This window comes from Oncorhynchus clarkii, chromosome 31 (genome assembly GCF_045791955.1).
Source record: "Oncorhynchus clarkii lewisi isolate Uvic-CL-2024 chromosome 31, UVic_Ocla_1.0, whole genome shotgun sequence".
Taxonomy (NCBI): domain Eukaryota; kingdom Metazoa; phylum Chordata; class Actinopteri; order Salmoniformes; family Salmonidae; genus Oncorhynchus; species Oncorhynchus clarkii.
Window position 1 is genome coordinate 26,756,084 of NC_092177.1, and position 26,118 is coordinate 26,782,201.

The following is a 26,118-nucleotide window of genomic DNA, read 5'->3' on the forward strand; positions in this document are numbered from 1 at the left end:
AAATCAAAAACTGAAAAATTGGGCGTGCAAAATTATTCAGCCCCCTTAAGTTAATACTTTGTAGCGCCACCTTTTGCTGCGATTACAGCTGTAAGTCGCTTGGGGTATGTCTCTATCAGTTTTGCACATCGAGAGACTGAAATTTTTTCCCATTCCTCCTGGCAAAACAGCTCGAGCTCAGTGAGGTTGGATGGAGAGCATTTGTGAACAGCAGTTTTCAGTTCTTTCCACAGATTCTCGATTGGATTCAGGTCTGGACTTTGACTTGGCCATTCTAACACCTGGATATGTTTATTTTTGAACCATTCCATTGTAGATTTTGCTTTATGTTTTGGATCATTGTCTTGTTGGAAGACAAATCTCCGTCCCAGTCTCAGGTCTTTTGCAGACTCCAGGTTTTCTTCCAGAATGGTCCTGTATTTGGCTCCATCCATCTTCCCATCAATTTTAACCATCTTCCCTGTCCCTGCTGAAGAAAAGCAGGCCCAAACCATGATGCTGCCACCACCATGTTTGACAGTGGGGATGGTGTGTTAAGGGTGATGAGCTGTGTTGCTTTTACGCCAAACATAACGTTTTGCATTGTTGCCAAAAAGTTCAATTTTGGTTTCATCTGACCAGAGCACCTTCTTCCACATGTTTGGTGTGTCTCCCAGGTGGCTTGTGGCAAACTTTAAACAACACTTTTTATGGATATCTTTAAGAAATGGCTTTCTTCTTGCCACTTCCATAAAGGCCAGATTTGTGCAATATACGACTGATTGTTGTCCTATGGACAGAGTCTCCCACCTCAGCTGTAGATCTCTGCAGTTCATCCAGAGTGATCATGGGCCTCTTGGCTGCATCTCTGATCAGTCTTCTCCTTGTATGAGCTGAAAGTTTAGAGGGACGCCCAGGTCTTGGTAGATTTGCAGTGGTCTGATACTCCTTCCATTTCAATATTATCGCTTGCACAGTGCTCCTTGGGATGTTTAAAGCTTGGGAAATCTTTTTGTATCCAAATCCGGCTTTAAACTTCTTCACAGCAGTATCTCGGACCTGCCTGGTGTGTTCCTTGTTCTTCATGATGCTCTCTGCGCTTTTAACGGACCTCTGAAACTATCACAGTGCAGGTGCATTTATACGGAGACTTGATTACACACAGGTGGATTGTATTTATCATCATTAGTCATTTAGGTCAACATTGGATCATTCAGAGATCCTCACTGAACTTCTGGAGAGAGTTTGCTGCACTGAAAGTAAAGGGTCTGAATAATTTTGCACGCCCAATTTTTCAGTTTTTGATTTGTTTAAAAAGTTTGAAATATCCAATAAATGTCGTTCCACTTCATGATTGTGTCCCACTTGTTGTTGATTCTTCACAAAAAAATACAGTTTTATATCTTTATGTTTGAAGCCTGAAATGTGGCAAAAGGTTGCAAAGTTCAAGGGGGCCGAATACTTTCGCAAGGCACTGTATATATATATATATATGTATAATATGACATTTGTAATGTCTTTATTGTTTTGAAATGTCTGTATGTGTAATGTTTACTGTTAATTTGTATTGTTTATTTCACTTTTGTATATTATCTACCTCACTTGCTTTGGCAATGTTAACACATGTTTCCCATGCCAATAAAGCCCATTGAATTTTATTGAATATATGAAGAGAGAGGGGAGCCAGTATATACAGTTGAAGTCAGAAGTTTACATACAATTAGGTTGGAGTCATTAAAACTAGTTTTTCAACCACTCCACATATTTCTTGTTAACAAACTATACGTTAATCTGTACAAACAATAATACGCAAGCAAAAACCCCATGGGACCAGGCAGCCGTCACACTGCCCAGGAAGGTGACGCATTCTGTCTCCTAGAGATTAACGTACTTTGGTGAGAAAAGTGCAAATCAATTCCAGAACAGCAGCAAAGGACCCTGTGAAGATGCGGGAGGAAACGAGTACAAAAGTATCTATATCCACAGTAAAACAAGTCCTATATCGACATAACCTGAAAGGCCGCTCAGCAAGGAAGAAGACACTGTTCCAAAATTGCCATAAAAGAGCCAGACTACGGTTTTGCAACTGCACAATGGGGACAAAGATCGTACTTTTTGGAGAAATGTCCTCTGGTCTGATGAAAAAAAATAGAACTGTTTGGCCATAATGACCATCGTTATGTTTGGAGGAAAAAAGGGGAGGCTTGCAAGCCGAAGAACACCTTCCCAACCGTGAAGCACGGGGGTGACAGCATCATGTTGTGGGGGTGCTTTGCTACAGGAGGGACTGGTGCACTTCACAAAATAGATGGCTTCATGAGGGAGGAAAAGTATGTGGATATATTGAAGCAACATCTCAAGACATCAGTCAGGAAGTTAAAGCTTGGTCGCAAATGGGTCTTCCAAATGGACAATGACCCCTAAGCATACTTCCAAAGTTGTGGCAAAATGGCTTAAGGACAACAAAGTCAAGGTATTGGAGAGGCCATCACAAAGCCCTGACCTCAATCCCATAGACAATTTGTGGGCAGAACTGAAGAAGGGTGTTCGAGCAAGGTGGCCTACAAACCTGACTCAGTTACACAAGCTCTGTCAGGGGGAATGGGCTAAAATTCACCTAACTTATCGTGGGAAGCTTGTGGAAGGCTACCCGAAACATTTGACCCAAGTTAAACAATTTAAAGGCAATGCTACCAAATACTAATTGAGTGTATGTAAACTTCTGACCCACTGGGAATGTGATGAAAGAAATAAAAGCTGAAATAAATCATTCTCTCTACTATTATTCTGATATTTCACAATCTTTAAATAAAGTGGTGATCCTAACTGACCTAAGACAGGGAATTTTTACTTGGATTAAATGTCAGGAATTGTGAAAAACTGAGTTTAAATGTATTTAGCTAAGGTGTATGTAAACTTCTGACTTCAACTGTATGAAGAGGGAGGGGAGACAGTATATATGAAGAGGGAGGGGAGACAGTTTATATGAAGAGGGAGGGGAGACAGTTTATATGAAGAGGGAGGGGAGACAGTAGATATGAGGAAGGAGATGGACACAACAAAGATTTAGGATGGGAATACACAAGGAGAGAAAGAGTGACAATGCTGTGAGAAAGGGAAAAAAAAATATCCCAGAAAGAGAAAAATATAGGAAAAAAAGAGAGGCCAAAGAGACAGAATGGAGAGGAGTAGAGTGGAAAGAAGTGGCACAAGTCAACCACTCCTCTGAGACTGACGTCCCCGTTTGTTCTTTCTCTCAGCTCTGCTTTTACAAATCCACTTTTCATGGCACCGTTAAGACGTTTCCCGCTAATCGCATTACCCAAGCAACAAAGTGGAATTATCACTGACACGTGTTTAACGGACACCCTAATCCTGGAAAACTGGGAATTCTGACAGCACCGGCAGAATGGAAGTCTTCATGGAAGCAGATTTAAACCCGAGCACCAGGAGGAATCGGGAGCATTGTGTGTTTGTAGTGAGAGCTAGACAAGGTCAGAGGAAACGACTCGACGACACAAGGGGCAGAAACACTTTGATTCAGAACTATGCCAGAGGGCACTGGAAAGGGAGTGTGAATTAGGTAGTTATAGAAGTCAACAGGAGATCAGCAAAGCAACCGCATGACCACGCTTCTTTCCTCTCTACTCCAATCACAGACAGACAGGAAGGGAAACAGAATTACATCACATGTAACGTTTGGGTGGTTTTACCGTCTGTTTGATTTCCTGGAAAAAGTCTTCGGCTTTTAACACGCAACTCTTATGAGAGTTAAACAATGGTCTCGTTACCCGGTGTGATAATATGTTAACTGGCCTACTTTATCAGAGTAGCTGATCTAGTATGTAAACCATCTCTCCTTCATCATATCATTACAGGCTATTCATTTATTTTTATTTAACCTTTATTTAACTAGCCAAGTCAGTTAAGAACAAATTCTAATTTACAATGACGGCCTACCCTGGCCAAACCTTGACGACGCTGAGCCAATTGTGCGCCACCCTATGGGACCCCCAATCATGGCAAGTTGTGATACCAGCCTGGAATCAAACCAGGTTCTGTAGGGACGCCTCTTGCACCGAGATGCAGTGCATTAGACCGCTGCGCCACTCGGGAGCCCGGCTATGACACACTGCTGATATCTAAACCATCTATCCCGGTCTCATCAGGATGCTCTACGACACGTCTGAAAGGATAGAGGTCTGATAGCATAGAGGTCTGACAGCATAGAGGTCTGATAGCATAGAGGTCTGATAGCATAGAGGTCTGATAGCATAGAGGTCTGATAGCATAGAGGTCTGACAGCATAGAGGTCTGATAGCATAGAGGTCTGATAGCATAGAGGTCTGATAGCATAGAGGTCTGACAGCATAGAGGTCTGATAGCATAGAGGTCTGATAGCATAGAGGTCTGATAGCATAGAGGTCTGATAGCATAGAGGTCTGATAGCATAGAGGTCTGACAGCATAGAGGTCTGATAGCATAGAGGTCTGATAGCATAGAGGTCTGATAGCATAGAGGTCTGATAGAATAGAGGTCTGATAGCATAGAGTTCTGACAGCATAGAGTTCTGACAGCATAGAGGTCTGATAGCATAGAGGTCTGATAGCATAGAGGTCTGATAGCATAGAGGTCTGATAGAATAGAGGTCTGATAGCATAGAGTTCTGACAGCATAGAGGTCTGATAGCATAGAGGTCTGATGGCATAGAGGTCTGACAGCATAGAGGTCTGATAGCATAGAGGTCTGATAGCATAGAGGTCTGATTGCATAGAGGTCTGAAAGCATAGGGGTATGATAGCATAGAGGTCTGATGACTGTGACGTCATGTGTTGCTACAATGCTGTATTGTCTTAGGTGTCTCTTTATGTAGTTCAATGACTGAAAGTGGTCTGATAGGATATAGGTCTGATAGGATAGAGGTCTGATAGGATATATAGGTCTGATGGGATAGAGGTCTGATAGGATATAGGTCTGATGGGATAGAGGTCTGATAGGATATAGGTCTGATGGGAAAGAGGTCTGAAAGGATATAGGTCTGATGACTGATATGATAGAAGTTTGATGACTGATAGGATAGAGGTCTGATAGGATATAGGTCTGATGACTGATAGGATAGAGGTCTGATGACTGATAGGATAGAGGTCTGATGACTGAAAGGATAGAGGTCTGATAGGATATAGGTCTGATGACTGATAGGATAGAAGTCTGATGACTGATAGGATAGAGGTCTGATAGCATAGAGGTCTGATGACTGATAGGATAGAGGTCTGATGACTGATAGGATAGAGGTCTGAAGACTGATAGGATAGAGGTCTGATAGGATATAGGTCTGATGACTGATAGGATAGAGGTCTGATGACTAATAGGATAGAGGTCTGATAGGATATAGGTCTGATGACTGATAGGATAGAAGTCTGATGACTGATAGGATAGAGGTCTGATGACTGATAGGATAGAGGTCTGATGACTGATAGGATAGAGGTCTGATGACTGATAGGATAGAGGTCTGATTACTGATAGGATAGAGGTCTGATGACTGATCGGATAGAGGTCTGATGACTGATAGGATAGAAGTCTGATGACTGATAGGATAGAGGTCTGATGACTGATATGATAGAGGTCTGATGACTGATAGGATATAGGTCTGATGACTGATATGATAGAGGTCTGATGACTGATAGGATATAGGTCTGATGACTGATAGGATATAGGTCTGATGACTGATAGGATATAGGTCTGATGACTGATAGGATAGAGGTCTGATGACTGATAGGATAGAGGTCTGATGACTGATAGGATAGAGGTCTGATTACTGATAGGATAGAGGTCTGATGACTGATCGGATAGAGGTCTGATGACTGATAGGATAGAAGTCTGATGACTGATAGGATAGAGGTCTGATGACTGATATGATAGAGGTCTGATGACTGATAGGATATAGGTCTGATGACTGATAGGATATAGGTCTGATGACTGATAGGATAGAGGTCTGATGACTGATAGGATAGAGGTCTGATGACTGATAGGATAGAGGTCTGATGACTGATAGGATAGAAGTCTGATGACTGATAGGATAGAGGTCTGATGACCGATAGGATAGAAGTCTGATGACTGATAGGATAGAGGTCTGATGACTGATAGGATATAGGTCTGATGACTGATAGGATAGAGGTCTGATGACTGATAGGATAGAGGTCTGATGACTGATAGGATATAGGTCTGATGACTGATAGGATAGAGGTCTGATGACTGATAGGATAGAGGTCTGATGTCTGATAGGATAAAGGTCTGATGACTGATAGGATAGAGGTCTGATGACTGATATGATAGAGGTCTGATGACTGATAGGATAGAGGTCTGCAGACTAGTGCTGAGGTCTGTAGTTTACCCTACATGTACATGTCACATCTACACACACTCATATGTAAACAGGCACACATACACACGTACATGCATGTGCACACGCACATAGTAGTCATGCCTTCCTCGCCCCAATGCTACACACTCAGCAACTCGTTAACCTTGTCTACACATAACTCACACAATATCAGAGTCACACTGTCACTGACCACAGAGTCAAAAATACACACTCTGAACCCTCTCAAACAAAGTATTGTCACATAGGCCGACTACCACACGGTCAAAAGCAATCAACTACAACTCAGTTAAAACTGAATCAGAATGACACAAAGAGTCCCAAAATCTCACCACACAGATACAGTACAATATTTTAGTCTCGGTGCTTGAGGCTACAGAGACTGTGAAAGGTAGCCCTTTCCCTCTCACTGTCACTGTCGCAGCCACGCACAGGTGAAAGGCACTGCTGATGATAGCTTCATTCTCCACAGAGAGAACAGAGGATGGGGTGAGGAGAGGACTGTCCCCACTGAGAGAGGAGAGGATGGGGTGAGGAGAGGAGAGGACTGTCCCCACTGAGAGAAGAGAGGATGGGGTGAGGAGAGGAGAGGACTGTCCCCACTGAGAGAAGAGAGGATGGGGTGAGGAGAAGAGAGGACTGTCCCCACTGAGAGAACAGAGGATGGGGTGAGGAGAAGAGAGGACTGTCCCCACTGAGAGAGAAGAGGATGGGGTGAGGAGAAGAGAGGACTGTGCCCACTGAGAGAGGAGAGGATGGGGTGAGGAGAGGAGAGGACTGTCCTCACTGAGAGAAGAGAGGATGGGGTGTGGAGAAGAGAGGACTGTCCCCACTGAGAGAAGAGAGGATGGGGTGAGGACAGGAGAGGACTGTCCCCACTGAGAGAAGAGAGGATGGGGTGTGGAGAAGAGAGGACTGTTCCCACAGAGAGAAGAGAGGGTGGGGTGGGGTGAAGAGAGGACTGTCCCCACTGAGAGTGGAGAGGATGGGGTGAGGAGAGGAGAGGACTGTACCCACTGAGAGAAGAGAGGATGGGGTGAGGAGAGGAGAGGACTGTCACCACTGAGAGAAGAGAGGATGGGGTGTGGAGAAGAGAGGACTGTCCCCACTGAGAGAAGAGAGGATGGTGTGTGGAGAAGAGAGGACTGTCCCCACAGAGAAGAGAGGATGGGGTGAGGAGAGGAGAAGACTGTCCCCACTGAGAGAAGAGAGGATGGGGTGTGGAGAAGAGAGGACTGTTCCCACAGAGAGAAGAGAGGGTGGGGTGTGGTGAAGAGAGGACTGTCCCCACTGAGAGAGGAGAGGATGGGGTGAGGAGAGGAGAGGACTGTCCCCACTGAGAGAAGAGAGGATGGGGTGAGGAGAGGAGAGGACTGTCACCACTGAGAGAAGAGAGGATGGGGTGTGGAGAAGAGAGGACTGTCCCCACAGAGAAGAGAGGATGGGGTGAGGAGAGGAGAGGACTGTCCCCACTGAGAGAAGAGAGGATGGGGTATGGAGAAGAGAGGACTGTCCCCACAGAAAGAAGAGAGGATGGGGTGAGGAGAGGAGAGGACTGTCCCCAAAGAGGAACAGAGAATGAGACTGGGTAGAAGGGAGGAGAGGGGAACTCCCACCATAGACAAACAGACAGACTGACAGGAATATAGATTTGGAAAAGTGAGGATGGGGTGAAGACTGTCCCTACAGACAAAGAGACAGACTGACTGAGACTTGTCAGGAAAGAGGAAAGGAAATTACAAGAAAGATAAGAAAATAAAAGGAAAGGAAAAGGGACAGAAATGAGAGCAGATAGTGGGGGAATAAATTAAAGGAGGACAATGAAACAGAAAAGGGGAGAATATAGGAGAGGAGGAACCAATGGAGCAGACACAGGGAGAGAGAGAAGGAGAAAGGTGTCAGCCATTTTACATCAGACTGCACTCACACTAGGAGACAGAGGGGGGCATAAGAGAGAGAGAATGATCGAGGGAGAAACAGGATGTGTGGGAGGAGGTGGAGATAGCAAGATCAGCTCTTTGTGAGAGAGAAGGGAAGATGGAGTGAGAGAAAGTAAGAAGCAGAAACTAAGGAGAGAGCAAGTGGGAAATAGCTAAGAAACAGAGTGGCTGTTAGAATAAGGGAGAGGGGGGAGAGAAGGAGAGAAAGGGGGAGAGAAGGATGGAGAGGAGGAGGGAGAGGGGGAGATAATCTTGGAGAGGAGAGAAGGAGGGAGGGGGAGAGAGTAGGAGGTTGAGGGGGAGAGAAGGAGGGAGAGGGGGAGAGAAGAAGGGAGAGGGGGGAAGGTGGGAGAAGGGGGAGAAGGAGGGAGAAGGGGAGAGGAAGAGAGAAGGAGGGAGGGATGCGAGAAGGGGGGAGAGAAGGAGGGAGGGTGGAGAGAATTAGGGAAAGGGGAGTGTCATGGACAGAGAGGGGGAAAGTGATGGAGAGAGAGGGTGGGAGAGATGGAGGGAAAGGGGGAGAGATGGAGGGAAAGGGGGAGAGATGGAGGGAGAGGGGGGAGAGATGGAAGGAGAGGAGGGAGAGAAGGAGGGAGAGGGGGGAGAGATGGAGGGAGAGGGGGGAGAGAAGGAGGGAGAGGAAGGAGAGATGGAGGGAGAGATGGAAGGAGAGCGGGGAGAAGAAGGGAGGGGGGAGAAATTGAGGGAGGGGGGAGAGATGGAAGGAGAGGGGGAGAGATGGAAGGAGAGGGGGGAGAGATGGAAGGAGAGGGGGGAGAGATGGAGGGAGAGGGGGAAAGAAGGAGGGAGAGGGTGATAGATGGGGAGAAGAGAGAGAAGGCTGTCTGAGTCATTTAGTCTCATAGCGTAATGCTCCTCCATTACACCGACATCCCACTGTTAATTCATACAGGACACCCACTAGATAAGATGGTGGGAAAGAGAGTAGAGGAGAGCATTGACTGACAGAGGCAGAGGAACAACACACACACACAAACACACACACAGGAAAGAAGGGTGGATAAATAGGTTTGACAGGCAAAGCTTGAGCAGGTCTGTCTCGCTGTGCAGATGGTTGTCTCACTGACGTTAAGCTATTATAATGCAGTTATTACCCACAATGCCCAAATCTCTGAAAAATCTTCTTTATGGCAGATGGTCTCCCTAAAAATAAACAGCCCACAGACAGAAACAGAGAGGGACATAAAAAACTACATGTGGGCTAGATGAGTCACTCACTGTCCAGGCCTCAAGTACTCTCAATCGTGGGCAGTTATTTCCAGGAAAGCAGGGCTCAAAATGTATCAAAGAGAGATTTCCAGCAAGGCTGGAACCCTTAAAAAGACACAGTTAGATAAAAGCAGCCAACACGGGAGCATCGTCATCCCATTAACCTGTGAATATAGAGTTGTAAACATATGTACAGGGAATAGAGAGAACAGTGGTCTTCTGAGACCTGGCCTATTCACATATGAATGGAAATACAAAGGTCAAGACGCATGCATTAACCAATGGTGTGTGTGTGTGTGTGTGTGTGTGTGTGTGTGTGTGTGTGTGTGTGTGTGTGTGTGTGTGTGTGTGTGTGTGTGTGTGTGTGTGTGTGTGTGTGTAGGCCTGTGTATGTAGCCTACGTGTGGGGGATCATGCAGGACGTCAACCCACCTGGGACATTTAATACACAACTGAAATCTCTCATAACGGGCCCAGCCTTACCCAGGATGTGAACACACCAGGAAGGGCAAATGGCCACAGGGGAATCAAAACCCTGCAGTTGGTGACTCTGCTCTGCTATCTCCAACAGCCAGAAAAACACTTTCCATTCAGTCTTCTATCGGTGGATAAACGTCAACATTAAATAGATTCGTCAGTGAAGTGTCAATCAGCAACTGTGGCCACATTCAAGTGTAGGCGTCTTACATCTAGTCAGCCTGCAGTGGGCGTCGTTACAGTGTGTGTGGACAGGCAGCTTAACAGGGCTGAGTTCAACATGCGGAAAACATTTTGCAGTGTGGCACAAACATTTGTACAATCTTGAATGAAAGGTCACAGTAACATCGAAATATTCCTTTTCTTCAGCAATCATTCTGCAAGTGGACGTTCAACAAATGTGTTTAGGTCGTATAACTCTATACTGTGTGGCTTTTCTGGCTCAGTGACTTGGATGACCTCCTAGTGACCTCTAGCCAGCTCAATCTGTTTGGTCTGCTGTGGGAACACACAGGCTCCACAAGACTCGATAAGAGTACAGACAGAGTACTGTAAGATAAGAGTACAGACTACAGTAAGAATATAGACTACTGTAAGATAAGAGTATAGACGACAGTAAGATAAGAGTATAGACTACTGTAAGATAAGAGTATAGACTACAGTAAGATAAGAGTATGGACTACAGTAAGATAAGAGTATAGACTACAGTAAGATAAGAGTATAGACTAATGTAAGATAAGAGTATAGACTACAGTAGGAAAATAGTATAGCATACAGTAAGATAAGTGCATAGACTACAGTAAGAAAATAGTATAGACTACTATAAGAGTATAGACTACTGTAAGAGTATAGACTACTGCAAGATAAGAGTATAGACCACTGTATGTGTATAGACTACTGTAAGATAAGAGTACTTGCTACTGTAAGATAAGAGTATAGACTACGGTAAATAAGAGAATTTGAAACTGTAAGATAAGAGTATAGACTATGGTAACATAAGAGTATAGACTACAGCAAGTTAAGATAATTTGAAACTGTAAGATAAGAGTATAGACTATGTAAAGGCTGATACTGTGTATCCACACTGACATTCCTCCCCCTTAAGAGCTCAAAACAGACAGCTGATTCAGAAAACCTTATGCTGTGCATGTGAAACTGTACAGTGCATTCAGAAAGGATTCAGACCCCTTGTCTTTTTCCACATTTTGTTACGTTACGGCCTTCTTCTGAAATGGATTGAATAAAAGAAAAGAAACTGATGAATCTACACACAGTACCCCCTAATCAAATCAACGTTTCTGTTCCACCTGCGCCGAATACAAAAGGTGTAGTACACCTTACAGTGAAATGCTTACTTACAAGCCCTTAACCATCAATGCAGTTTTTAAGTAAATAATAAGTATTAGGTAAACAATAGATAAGTTAAGGGGGGTGGCGGGACACAATGCATAGTCCGGGTAGCCATTTGATTAGCTTTTCAAAGTTGAAACAGCTGACAAAGCAAAAACAGGTTTTTATACATTTTTGCACATATATACTTTTTTTTTAATACCTTATTTACATAAGTATTCAGACCCTTTGCCATGAGACTTGAAATTCTACAACTTGATTGGAGTCCACCCGTGGTAAATTACATTGGTTGGACATGATTTGGAAAGGAACACACCTGTCTATATAAGGTCCCACGGTTGACAGTGCATGTCAGAGAAAAAACCAAGCCATGAGGTTGAAGGAATTGCCGGTGGAGCTCCGAGACAGGATTGTTTCGAGGCACAGATCTGGGGAAGGGTACCAAAAAATGTCTGCAGCATTGAAGGTCACCAAGAACAGTGACCTCCATCATTCTTTAGTGGAATGCGTTTGGAACCAACAAGACTCTTCCTAGAGCTGGTCAAACTGAACAATCAGGGGAGAAGAGCATCGGTCAGGGAGGTGACCAAGAACCCAATGATCACTCTGACAGAGCTCCAGAGTTCATGTGTGGAGATGGGAGAACCTCCCACAAGGACAACTCCACCAATCAGACCTTCATGGTAGAGTGGCCAGACGGATGCCACTCCTGAGTAAATGGCACATGACAGCCCGCTTGGAGTTTGACAAAAGGCACCTAAAGGACTGTCAGACCATGAGAAACAAGATTCTCTGATCTGATGAAATTAAGATTGATCTCTTTGGCTTGAATGCCAAGTGTCACATCTGGAGGAAACCTGGCACCATCCCTACGGTGAAGCATGGTGGTGGAAGCATCATGCTGTGGGGATGTTTTTCAGCGGCAGGGACTGGGAGACTAGTCAGGATTGAAGGAAAGATGAACGGAGCAAAGTACAGGGAGATCATTGATGAAAACCTGATCCAGAGTGCTCAGGATCTCAGACTGGGGCAAAGATTCACCTTCCAACAGGACAACGACCCTATGCACACATCCAAGACAACACAGGAGTGGCTTCGGGACAAGTCTCTGAATGTCCTTGAGTGGCCCAGCCAGAACCCGGACTTGAACCCGATTGGACATCTCTGGAGAGACCTGGAAATAGTTATGTGGCGATGCTCCCCATACAGCCTGACAGATCTTGAGAGGATCTGCAGAGAAGAATGGGAGAAACAGCTGTGCCAAGCTTGTACCATCATACCTAAGAAGATTTGAAGGTGATTTGAGAGAGAGAGAGAGAGAGAGAGAAAGAGAAAGAGAGAGAGAGAGAGAGAGAGAGAGAGAGAGAGAGAGAGAGAGAGAGAGAGAGAGAAAAGAGAAAGAGAGAGAAAGAGAAAGAGATAGAGATCGGAGGGACAGAGTCAGAGAGAAAAGACTTGGAGGGGATCAGAGGGTCAGTGGAATGGATGAAAGGAGAGAGAAACAGGCAATATACTGATTAACAAGAGAAATGAGAGCAAGAGAGATCCAGACATAATGATACCGTGAGAAAATGAGAGAAAGGAAGATATATAGATTGGAAAGAGGGACAGAGGAAGAGAGAGAGAGAGAGAGATAGAGAGAGAGAGAGAGAGAGAGAGAGAGGGGGGGGGGGGGTGGAAAGGAAGATATATAGATTGGAAAGAGGGACAGAGGAAGAGAGAGAGAGAGAGAGAGAGAGAGAGAGAGAGAGAGAGAGAGAGAGAGAGAGAAAGAGAGAGAGAGAGAGAGAGGAAGTTTGAGAGAGGGGGATAGAGAAAGAGAGCAGAGTCAGAGAGAAAATAACCTACAGAGTAGACCTATCCTCTGGGTGTAGGCTAACTGCAGAGAGAAAACAGGGTCAGGGCTCACTGGACTGGGACACAACCAGAACTGACATGACCCTTTACAGCAGAACCAACCATGCCAGATAGAACCAGAACTAACTGGATGCGACCTACCCACTCTGAACCAAAGCAAAGGACATGGCATAAAAACTGCTTAATGGATCCCCTGGCCTACTGTAATCACTGAGATAATGAACCAACAATGATAATAAACCAACTCCGTTACTTATACTTAGCGTTTAATGCTCTTCCTTGTTGAGTCAGTGCCAATACAATGTCAATGCAAGTCAAATCAAATGTTCTAATCAAATCAAATTGTATTTGTCACATTCGCCGAACATAACAGGTGTAGTAGACCTTATCATGAAATGCTTACTTACAAGCCCTTAACCAACAGTGTCTACATAAATCTACATAAATTAAAGTAACACAATAAAATAACAACGAGGCTATATACAGGGGGTTCCAGTACCAAGTCAATGTGCGGAGGTACAGGTTAGTCAAGGTCATTTTTACATAGATAATAAGCAGCAAGTAGCAGCAGTGTAAAAACAAAGGGGGGTCAATGCAAATTGTCTGCATGGCCATCTGATTAATTGTTCAGCAGTCCTCACATATTGAGTGACATCCAGCTGTACTCGCTCTGTGTTCACAGTGAAGATGAATGCCTAGAGATAATACTAGTCCCCCATGACCGCGGTAGGGAACAACACACACTGTCTGTGGGCCAACACCTAGCTCTGCCGCAGTTTCCATCTAGGTCTGCTGACGTTAACACTAATACAGCCTGCTGATCCACTGTTGCCCACATCACCTGGATAGGACCATGATGTGCTGACTCACAGTACCAGCCAGGGCACCCTCAGAACTCCCTGTTCTCTTGGTGCCTGGCCTAACTCCAGACTCCACACTAACGTCCCCCCCCCCTCCCCCACGGGACCGCTGCGCTAAAATAAATACCATGCCTACACAGACACAAGACTGAACTTCACTCAATTCTTTAGAGGTTAAGAGCGTTGGGCCAGAAACCAAAAGGTCGCTGGTTTGAATCCCCAAGCTGACAAGGTTGAAAAATTTGCCTCTCTGCCTTTGAGCAAGGCAGTTAATCCGAAACAACAACTGCTCCCAGGGCGCTGATGACGTGGATTAAGGCAGACCCCCTCCGCACCTCTCTGGTTCAGTGGGTACAGCCAGTGGGTACAGCCAGTGGGTACAGCCAGTGGGTACAGCCAGTGGGTACAGCCAGTGTTAACAGTTGCACAGAATTTTCACAATGTTCAAGTTTGCACTCAGCAGACCTGAAATTTGCCCAGTGCTGAAGAAGATTTTAGAGAACATTGGTCCAGACACACCATTACCAAACAGCCATTACCAAACCACACGCAAAGTTTTCCCTATAGCACCACAGCCACACCGAGATAGGTCTTATGTTACTAACGGTGGTGAAAACACCTCGTTAAATAAACTGGGACTTTGTGCGCTTACTAATGAGCTCAACAGACTGTGACAGACAGAGACAGAGATGGGGAGGAGAGACAGACAGCAGTAGACAGATTGAAGGATGCTGAAGAGAGAAGAAGGACATAGAAAACAGAGGACGATGCCACAGCAGATGAGATGAACATCTTGCAGAGACACTCTGTGCAAAATCCCCTGATACGTGAGAAGGACAGAGTGGAATAAGCAGTCCTGATTCCAGTACCTGGCAGCTCCTCAGATACACTCAGACCTCGCTTCCCATAATCTGTCCCAGAGGATCAGGGGGAGGCAAGGGGGAGACAGGGGCAATCAATATTTTCTTTTTTTGGCTGGATGTGTCTTCATTTGGCGTTAGGGTTGTTGCGTAACCTCCCCTCTGTCTCTCTGTGTGTGTGAGGCAGTGGGTTGTCTCAGAGGGTCTGTCTTTATTTAGATTGGTTCACTGGTGACGCGCAGAATGACTGAACAGCTGAGGGAGTGACGCTGGTGAGTGTGTGTGAGTGTGTGTGTGTGTGTGTGTGTGTGTACCTAGTGTGAGTGCTTGTGTATAAATTGGATGAACCTAATCATTGTAATGCATTTGTGAGTGTGTGTGTGCCTCTGTGAACAACACAGGACAGGAGTGTTTTTGTCGTACACTGCTCTGGGTGGCTGTGTGTGTGTGTGTGTGTGTGTGTGTGTGTGTGTGTGTGTGTGTGTGTGTGTGTGTGTGTGTGTGTGTGTGTGTGTGTGTGTGTGTGTGTGTGTGTGTGTGTGTGTGTGTGTGTGTGTGTGTGTGTGTGTGTGTGTGTGTGAATTAGATTACCCTCACAGCTCTGACCTGGATGTGAGTGGCGCTGTGTCCTACAAAGAGCAGCACAGAACGTGTGCCTTCCTGACACACAGCAGCTTCAACCACATACAGAGCAACATCCCCATTCACAGCCACAAGCACAACCCCACAGGGATGGCAGAGAGAGAGAGAGAGAGAGAGAGAGAGAGAGAGAGAGAGAGAGAGAGAGAGAGAGAGAGAGAGAGAGAGAGAGAGAGAGGCTATGGAGGGAGGGAGAGGAACAGTAAATGGAGAAGGAGTGTGAGGAGAGATGGAGAGAAAGAGGACAGAAAGACAGTGGTAGAGAGGGAGAGGAGAAAGGGAGAGAAAGAGGACAGAAAGACAGTGGTAGAGAGGGAGAGGAGAAAGGGAGAGAAAGAGGACAGAAAGACAGTGGTAGAGAGGGAGAGGAGAAAGGGAGAGAAAGAGGACAGAAAGACAGTGGTAGAGAGAGAGGGAGAGGAGAAAGGGAGAGGTGGAAGACAGGAAGACAGTGGTAGAGAGGGAGAGGAGAAAGGGAGAGGTGGTAGACAGGAAGAGAGGGGAAGGGGACAGGAAGACAGTGGTAGAGAGGGAGAGGAGAAAGGGAGAGGTGGTAGACAGGAAGAGAGGGGTAGGGGACAGGAAGACAGTGGTAGAGAGGGAGAGGAGAAAGGGAGAGGTGGAAGACAGGAAGAGAGGGGAAGGGGACAGGAAGACAGTGGTAGAGAGGGAGAGGAGAAAGGGAGAGGTGGAAGACAGGAAGAGAGGGGAAGGGGACAGGAAGGGGGAGAAAAGATGGTTAAGGGATGCAGGGAAAGTAGAGAAAATAGGAGAGGGTTTAACGTACAGAAAAGAGTGGAGGGAGCTGAGCAAAAGGGATAGGCCATTGTTTGAAAACTATAGAATACCAAAGACGAAGCAGCAGGAACACAAAAAAAGGGAGTTAGAGAGAAAGGGAAAGGTAAAGAAGGGGTTGAAAGGTGGAGGTGAAACAGAGGAGAACCGAGTGCAGGGAACCAGCGCTGAGAGAGAGAGAGAGAGAGAGAGAGAGAGAGAGAGAGAGAGAGAGAGAGAAAGAAAGAGAATGGAATAGAAAAGGAAGTGGACTTGGGGTGAAAGAAGGCGGTGTGTGTGCAGCCATCTAAAATTAGGCCCATTCTCCTCCTGTTGGAATTGGGTACAACACTGCTTAAAAGCTTTAGTGGCTGATTGTAATACTCATGCCTGTCTGCAGTCTCCCTGTGGCACTGAAGACACACTGACAGAGAGAACCCTCTCACACAATTACTAAAGACAACTGACACACTGTCTGACACATCAGACCACAAAGGTGCATTACAGTGTGAGCAGTTCTGATCTCAGACACTTGGCAAGCTAACACAATTACACAGACTAACCAAGCACACACAAAGAGCCACTATAGCAAAGATAAACCACACCCGGAAAATGCAACAAACACTATGATGGAAGAACAAACGGTGCTATGATGAAAGAGGTTACACACTCAGACACATACTGTTGTGAATTTAGTACGGTTGCTTGCATATTTTCACAAGCACAGCCTTCTGTTCTAAAGATGACCTTGCCAACCACAGTCCCAATAGGTAAATGTACACGCAACGATAGACCCCGAATACCTACACCACACAGACTACGGATGAAGGGAGCAAATGTGGCCCAGTGAAACCATGTATATTCACGATGTGTGTCAAGAGGGCCTGCAGAGAACACCAATGTGACCCACTGAAGTCATGACATCACTTGTTGGCTTAATGAGACACATACTGTCCAAGCACTCTCTTTCTACATCTACTCTCTCTCCATCTACTCTCTCTCCATCTACTCTCTCTCTATCTCTAAATCTACTCTCTATCATGACATCACTTGTTGGCTTAATGAGACACATACTGTCCAAGCACACTTGACATCACTTGTTGGCTTAATGAGACACATACTGTCCAAGCACGCTAAATCTACTCTCTATCTCTCTCTCCATCTACTCTCTCTATCTCCATCTACTCTCTATCTCCATCTACTCTCTCTCTATCTCTAAATCTACTCTCTATCTCCATCTACTCTCTATCTCTAAATCTACTCTCTTTCTACATCTACTCTCTCTCCATCTACTCTCTCTATCTCCATCTACTCTCTCTCTATCTCTAAATCTACTCTCTATCATGACATCACTTGTTGGCTTAATGAGACACATACTGTCCAAGCACGCTTGGCATTGCCCCTGTGCACGCACGGAAACACACAGAGACTGACACATTTTAATGGAGCACTACTGCTTTTCTATTCTCCTTCTACTCTCCATCTACCTATCTCTCCATCTACTCTCTATCTACTCTCCATCTACCTATCTCTCCATCTACTCTCTATCTACTCTCCATAAATCTATCTCTCCATCTACTCTCTATATATCTATCTCTCCATCTACTCTCTATCTACTCTCTATATATCTATCTCTCAATCTACTCTCTATCTACTCTCCATCTATCTATCTCTCCATCTACTCTCTATCTACTCTCCATATATCTATCTACTCTCCATATATCTATCTCTCCTTCTACTCTGCATCTACCTATCTCTCCATCTACTCTCTATCTACTCTCCATATATATATCTCTCCATCTACTCTCTATATATCTATCTCTCCATCTACTCTCTATATATCTATCTCTCAATCTACTCTCTATCTACTCTCCATCTATCTATCTCTCCATCTACTCTCTATCTACTCTCCATATATCTATCTCTCCATCTACTCTCTATCTACTCTCCATATATATATCTCTCCATCTACTCTCTATCTACTCTCCATATATCTATCTCTCCATCTACTCTCTATCTACTCTCCATATATCTATCTCTCCATCTACTCTCTATCTATCTCTCCATATATCTATCTCTCCATCTACTCTCCATATATCTATCTCTCCATCGACTCTCTATCTACAATCCATATATCTATCTCTCCATCTACTCTCTATCTACTCTCCATATATATATCTCTCCATCTACTCTCTATCTACTCTCCATCTACTCTCTATCTACTCTCCATATATCTATCTCTCCATATACTCTCTATCTACTCTCCATATATCTATCTCTCCATCTACGCTCTATCTACTCTCCATATATCTATCTCTCCATCTACTCTCTATCTACTCTCCATAGATCTATCTCTCCATCTACTCTCTATCTACTCTCCATATATCTATCTCTCCATCTACTCTCTATCTACTCTCCATATATCTATCTCTCCATCTACTCTCTATCTATCTCTCCATATATCTATCTCTCCATCTACTCTCCATATATCTATCTCTCCATCGACTCTCTATCTACAATCCATATATCTATCTCTCCATCTACTCTCTATCTACTCTCCATATATATATCTCTCCATCTACTCTCTATCTACTCTCCATCTACTCTCTATCTACTCTCCATATATCTATCTCTCCATATACTCTCTATCTACTCTCCATATATCTATCTCTCCATCTACGCTCTATCTACTCTCCATATATCTATCTCTCCATCTACTCTCTATCTACTCTCCATAGATCTATCTCTCCATCTACGCTCTATCTACTCTCCATATATCTATCGCTCCATCTACGCTCTATCTTCTCTCCATATATCTATCTCTCCATCTACTCTCTATCTATCTCTCCATATATCTATCTCTCCATCTACTCTCTATCTACTCTCCATATATCTATCTCTCCATCTTTTCTCTATCTACTCTCCATATATCTATCCCTCCATCTACTCTATATCTACTCTCCATCAATCTATCTCTCCATTTACTCTCTATCTACTCTCCATCTATCTACCTCTCCATCTTCTCTCCATCTACCTATCTCTCCATCTACTCTCTATCTACTCTCCATCTATCTATCTCTCCATCTTCTCTCCATCTATCTATCTCTCCATCTACTCTCTATCTACTCTCCATATATCTATCTCTCCACCTACGCTCTATCTACTCCCCATATATCTATCTCTCCATCTACGCTCTATCTACTCTCCATATATCTATCCCTCCATCTACTCTCTATCTACTCTCCATCTATCTATCTCTCCATCTACTCTCCATATATCTATCTCTCCATCTACTCTCCATATATCTATCTCTCCATCTTTTCTCTATCTACTCTCCATATATCTATCCCTCCATCTACTCTCTATCTACTCTCCATCTATCTATCTCTCCATCTACTCTCTATCTACTCTCCATCTTCTCTCCATCTCTCTCTCTCTTTATCCATCTACTCTCTATCTCTAAATCTACTCTCTCTATCTCCATCTACTCTCTCCATCTACTCTCTCTCCGTCTACTCTCTATCTCTAAATCTACTCTCTATCTCTCCATCTCCATCTACTCTCTATCTCTAAATCTACTCTCTATCTCCATCTATCTATCTCTCCATCTTCTCTCTATCTACTCTCCATCTATCTATCTCTCCATCTACACTCCATCTACCTATCTCTCCATCTACTCTCCATCTCTCTATCTCTCCATCTATCTCTCCATCTACTCTCCATCTCTCTATCTCTCCATCTATCTCTCCATCTACTCTCCATCTCTCCAATTACTCTCCATCTCTCTATCTACTCTCTATCTCTAAATCTACTCTCTATCTCTCCATCTCCATCTACTCTCCATCTCTCTATCTCTCCATCTATCTCTCCATCTACTCTCCATCTCTCTATCTCTCCATCTATCTCTCCATCTACTCTCCATCTCTCCAATTACTCTCCATCTCTCTATCTACTCTCTATCTCTAAATCTACTCTCCATCTACTCTCTCCATCTACTCTCTATCTCTAAATCTACTCTCCATCTACTCTCTATCTCTAAATCTACTCTCTCTCTCTCCATCTATCTATCTCTCCATCTTCTCTCCATCTACCTATCTCTCCATCTACTCTCCATCTATCTATCTCTCATCTACTCTCCATCTATCTATCTCTCCATCTTCTCTCCATCTATCTATCTCTCCATCTACTCTATATCTCTAAATCTACTCTCTATCTCTCTCTCTCCTTCTACCCTCTCTATCTCCATCTACTCTCTATCTCTAAATCTACTCTCTCTCTCCATCTACTCTCTCTCTCTCTAAATATACTATCTTTCTACATCTACTCTCTCTCCATCTACTCTCTCTCTATCTCTAAATCTACTCTCCCTCTCTCTCCATCTACTCTCTATCTCCATCTACTCTCCGTCTCTCCATCTCTGACTTCCCCCCATATCAGTAATTCCAGTACTGATATCTAACTCTCTCTTCACCCTTGACTATCCCACCATCTCTCTTTGTCCACCTTCTGCATTGTTTCACACTCCTCTAAATCAATGTGTATACGTGTCACTGAATAGGAATAACTTAGCAGTGCACTGCTGTTTTAACTAACCCCAGTCATACTATTCCTAGCCTATAGAATTACCAAAGTGTGAAATCTGAAGTGACCTAGTAGAGTAAAATGGGACATGAACATAACTCAATATATTTAACAACGTGTTGATGTATGTTCACATGTACTATTGCTTCTCTGTTGACACCATCAGTTGACCAACTTACAATGAGGATTGCGCTAACATAATCCATGGGTTTCACAAAAACATGAACCAATTTTCATTAAATAATGTGCGAGAAGGCATAGCCATAGAAAAGCCATCCCCTCCCCCTCCTCTTCCACCTGCTCCCTCCCTTTCCCTCTCTCTCGTTGCTGAGACCGCTGCACTGCACGCGAGGCTCACCGACATGCTGTGGAAAACCAGCCACTACAGAGAGGTAATTCTGCCAGTGCGTTGCTAGGGCAACACCACCATCCCCTAGACTCGACCTGGTTCAGCCACACTCTCATAGCTAATGAGACACAACATCTGTGTTAGCCAATAGCATGAGGCCATTTTTTGAAAATCAAAACAAAGGCCCATTACTATTTCAACCACACTGCATTAGAACACAGACTATGGGAACAGGGAAGGAACATTCGTCGCTGGTTGTGTTCCAAGCCCCATGTAAATACTGAATGGCAGCTCCCTAGGGAAGCCAAGCAGCGCACCCCCACCCCAACCTACCCGGCTGGCTAGCAGTGCGCCAGAGGCGGGCAGCTCTCTCTCTCCCAGCCACAGGCACAGCTTCAGCAGCGCACGGCCCACATAATCAGTTACCACCACGGAGAGCAGGCCTTCAGACACATTCTCATTCAGACAAACAAGGAGGTGGAGTGGGTTCACACTCCAAAATATGTTGCTTAAAGTTTACTTCATTGTTCAATGTTTTAAATGTTTTACTGCATCCGGGAGAGCATACACAGATTGTTTTGTCTTAACATCCTTCTTCAGTGTGTAGGTACGATGTTCTTTCATTCAAAACAGTATTTGTGAAGAACAACAGATGGGCAGCAGGTGCTTCTAATCGGGGTTGTCACTCATCTGCCAATCAGAGACGCGGCCCCTCTGGTCTACCTGCTAACACATTTGTCACAAAAGAATACAGAATTATAAGGGATGGGAGCAGGCATAAAGGGCCCCTCACAAATCAATGGCCCCAGGTGTCCGCTCAGTCATACTCATTCACTCCCGGGCACGCACACACACACCACCGTTGTCTTACGAAGTTACATGCCACATGATAAGACAGGCTACTAACCCATCTAATTAAAACAACACAACAACCGTCACATTGTTAGAAACCAAAACAAGTTGACTGTCTGGAAAAGGGGCCGATATGATAGTGTCCTAGGTTTCAAGGCTGCGTTAAATCTCCAGTAGACTCTCTTTCTGAGGGGGCGTAGCCCCACATACGGATTATGAAAAGGCTTAGATTGCTGAAATAGCTCCATTCAAGGCAACAACACAAGCTGAAGACGGAAATGTGTGGACCGAATACCTGTAAATAAGGCTCAACGTACGGCTCTGTAAGTATGAGGCTGAAGTTAGCCCCATCCACTGACCCACAGTCAGCATTATATTTTACCTACTTATAGTCGAAATAGTTCTTGGCCCACATGTTGACCTGAGCAGGTTCACTAATCTATAAATTACATGGATATTTTCCCTTGTTTTATTAACAAGTATCAACATTGTGTCAATACAATACCAAGCCCAGGCTGACCCTCCTGAACAAGCAGACTGGAACCACCATGTATACCTGAGAAAACCATCCTCTTTCCTGCTCACCTCTAACCGTATAGGATCAGACCAGCCTACACATCCAAAGTGAGTTGATAAGTGAAAACAGATGGGCTGTCAGGTGACATGTCCAACTAAATAAAGTCCTATACTCCTTTACGTCTCATGTTACAGCATGACAGCCGTGTCACCAAAATATTACATAGGCCCGTCCACTCCGTAACACAGTCAGCTCGTTGAGACATCCATGACAGGACAAAACAGGCTATATTAGGCCACCCATAGCAGATTGTAATATATTTTAGATTGATGACCTCCTTACCTCTCCAGAAGCTCTCCTCCTGTGGTCGGGTAGCACTAGAGTATTCCCATTGCTGCCCGGGACAATAGTAGAACCTATACTCATTCTGGGTCCAACTAACATGTACCGTTTGTCTCCGGATCGGTACTGGATGCTGTGGCACAGTGTCCCGTCGTAATTCACATCTTGTAAATACTTGGAGGAATCATCTGGGGCTTTGGAGCACTGCATTACAATCAACACGATGATACTGATGATAAAAAGTGCTGAAACTGACATCAAAGTTATGATCAAATAAAATGTAACGCTGTTCTCCTCCTCGTCTTTTACTGCGCTTTTAACATCAGAAGCTGCAAAAGCCTCTTTGGGCTCCACAACGTTGATAATCACAGTAGCTGTTGCTGAGAGTGAAACGTTCCCATTGTCTTTTACCAGTATGACCAGTTTATGCTCAGCCTCGTCTGTCTCTGTGAATGACCGAAGTGTCCTTATCTGTCCTGTATAGCGGTCCAAAGCAAAGAGACTGTGGTCAGTAACTTCCTGCAGTGAAAATAATAACCAGCCGTTATATCCTATATCAGCGTCATAGGCTCTCACTTTAGTCACCAAATGGCCTGCGTTCACATTGCGGGGAATCTCCTCCACACCTTCAGCGGAACCATTAGCGCTGACTGGATACAAGATCACTGGAGCGTTGTCGTTCTGATCCAGAATGAAAACATTCACTGTGACGTTGCTGCTTAGTGACGGAGTTCCAGAGTCTGTAGCTACAACTTGGAATTTAATTGTTTTTAATGTTTCAAAGTCAAAGCTTTTTAGCGCCAAAATGTTTCCATTATCTGAATTTATGTTGAGGAAAGATGCCCATTTGTTCTCCTCGCCACTGCCTCTAAGAATATGATATGAAATAAGTGCGTTTTCATCTATGTCACGATCAGATGCACTCACACAAAATACTGAGGCGCCTGGGTGGTTATTCTCAGTGACATAGAAAGTATAGGGGCTCAGTGAAAACTCTGGACTGTTGTCATTCACATCTGATACTACAACACTAATAGTCTTTACAGATGACAGGGGCGGATGGCCTTGGTCTGTGGCTACTATTGTTAGATCATATTGAGATACTTTCTCTCTATCCAGAGGTGACTTGGTGACTACAGAATACATGTTGTCATGTAGAGATGGCAATAGCGTGAAAGGTACGTCTTCCAATACATGGCAGAGAACTTTCCCATTGAGACCAGAGTCCAAATCAGTAACACTAATCAGTGCCACCGTGGTTCCGGGCCTAGAATCTTCGGGAATTACCTTAGAAAATGACGTCACCTCTATCTCAGGTGCGTTGTCGTTGAGGTCAACGATTTTAATTTTTACGCTTTTGTCTATTGTCAGAGGAAGTTGTCCTTGATCTGATGCCTGTATGTCAACCAGATAGCTATCCCTTTCCTCAAAATCTATTTGCCCTTTTACAGTTATTTCACCTGTAATGGTGTCTACATCAAAAAGTTTCCTTAACTTGCTGTTGATGTCATTGCCAAATGAGTAAATTACATTCCCATTCTGGCCGCTATCTAAATCGGTGGCATTTACCTTGATGACCATAGTTCCCAAAGGAGCGTTTTCATTTACACTTACAGAATATATATCTTTAGTGAACACAGGACTGTTGTCATTAACATCCAGTACATCCACTGATATTTCGAGAGTTCCAGATCTGGGTGGTTTTCCACCATCAATAGCAGTGAGGAGGAGTTTATGGCTTCTTACAGCTTCTCTATCTAACTGCTTCTGTAAAACCAACAATGGGATTTTACCGTCCTCACCTCGATCTTTAACCTCCAAACGAAAATGGTCATTATGACTCAGTTTATATTGTTGAACGGAGAATGGACCTTCATCTGGGTCACGCGCTGCTTGTAGCTGAAATCGCGCCCCCGGTAACCTGGACTCTGAAATCTCTAACCGTTTCTCTTTCTCGGGAAAGCTGGGAGAATGGTCGTTAACATCTAACACCTCCACTGAGACATAATGGATCTCCAGCGGGTTCTCTAGAACGGTTTTCAGGTTGATCAAACACACGCTGCTCCGTTCACACACCTCCTCTCGGTCTATTTTTCGGTTCACGTATAAGATGCCGTTATTCTGGTTTAGCTGGAAAAGGGGCTCGGTCGAGCCAGACACGATTCGAAATCCCCTCTCCTTTAAGGTGCTGAGATCTATTCCCAAATCCTTAGCTATATTCCCCAGGACAGTTCCTTCCTTAAGCTCTTCAGAGATAGAGTATCTTATCTGTGCAGATGCCACGGTCCAAAAAAAAAACATAGCAACCATGAAAACTACCCTCTGCCGTCGCTCCCGCCATTCCCCGCATCCTCTTTGTTCCATGTTTTTAAGGTTAAAGAGAAATCCAGAGCAGTTTCACTACGCCTCTGCCGGCAACGTCATCTTATTCACTGCACTCCCAAATATAATCACAGCTCGGTATCTTACAATACGTTAGCGTTGAAAGGTTTCAAATGACAATTTATCCTCGAAGCTCACGGCTGTAGTCTGCTAGCGACGAAATACCAAACCAGCTATAAAGGGAGGACTCAAAAGTATGACCAATAGAGTGATTTCATAACCCTTCTTCGACTTGCGCACTGACACCATGCGTTTCAGCCTCATATTGCAGGATTGAGTATAATTGGACCCTTTACGATATTTTTTTTACACGAAAGCAGAGTGCTATTTCGAAACAAAACATTGTACACGAAAAAACAACATTACAAACCATGGTACGGGTTAGGGAAAGATGGGACATGCATGGGGAAGATCCTTATGAGACGTCAGGGTGTGCATGTTGGTTGATGTTTAGAAGTTTGCAACAAGTGTCCTACATAGAACTACATGGTTTGGACCATATGTCAATAAAGACTGAAAAGGCTTCTTCTATAGCCTAAGTGAAACTACAAAGCGTCTTTAACCATCTCAAGAGAGTTTTGTCACAACGAAGATGCCGAATGAACTCCACCCGGTTTCAGCACCATGGACAGCGGAAGTCCCTAGTACAGCGTCTTTTGACAAGAAAACCCCCGTGGGACAGCGCCCTCTGAGGTATACACAATATTTTTAATCGAGCGATTCAGAAAACAACACAAACAAATGCACGCT

General features: G+C 44.5%; 1 protein-coding gene across 2 annotated transcripts in view; it reads right to left on the reverse strand.

The window, feature by feature from the left end:
* The window catches only part of LOC139390584 (protocadherin alpha-C2-like), a 178,852-nt gene that overhangs the window by 122,806 nt on the left and 29,928 nt on the right, over positions 1 to 26,118 (reverse strand). The window contains exon 1 of one of the 2 annotated variants that reach the window (XM_071137794.1): positions 22,987 to 25,350. The exons of the other annotated variant lie outside the window; for it this stretch is intronic. Within the exon in view, the coding sequence (XP_070993895.1) occupies positions 22,987 to 25,350 (2,364 nt within the window). Of the gene's footprint in view, positions 1 to 22,986; positions 25,351 to 26,118 lie in introns of those variants that run through there. 2 annotated transcript variants of the gene reach the window in all.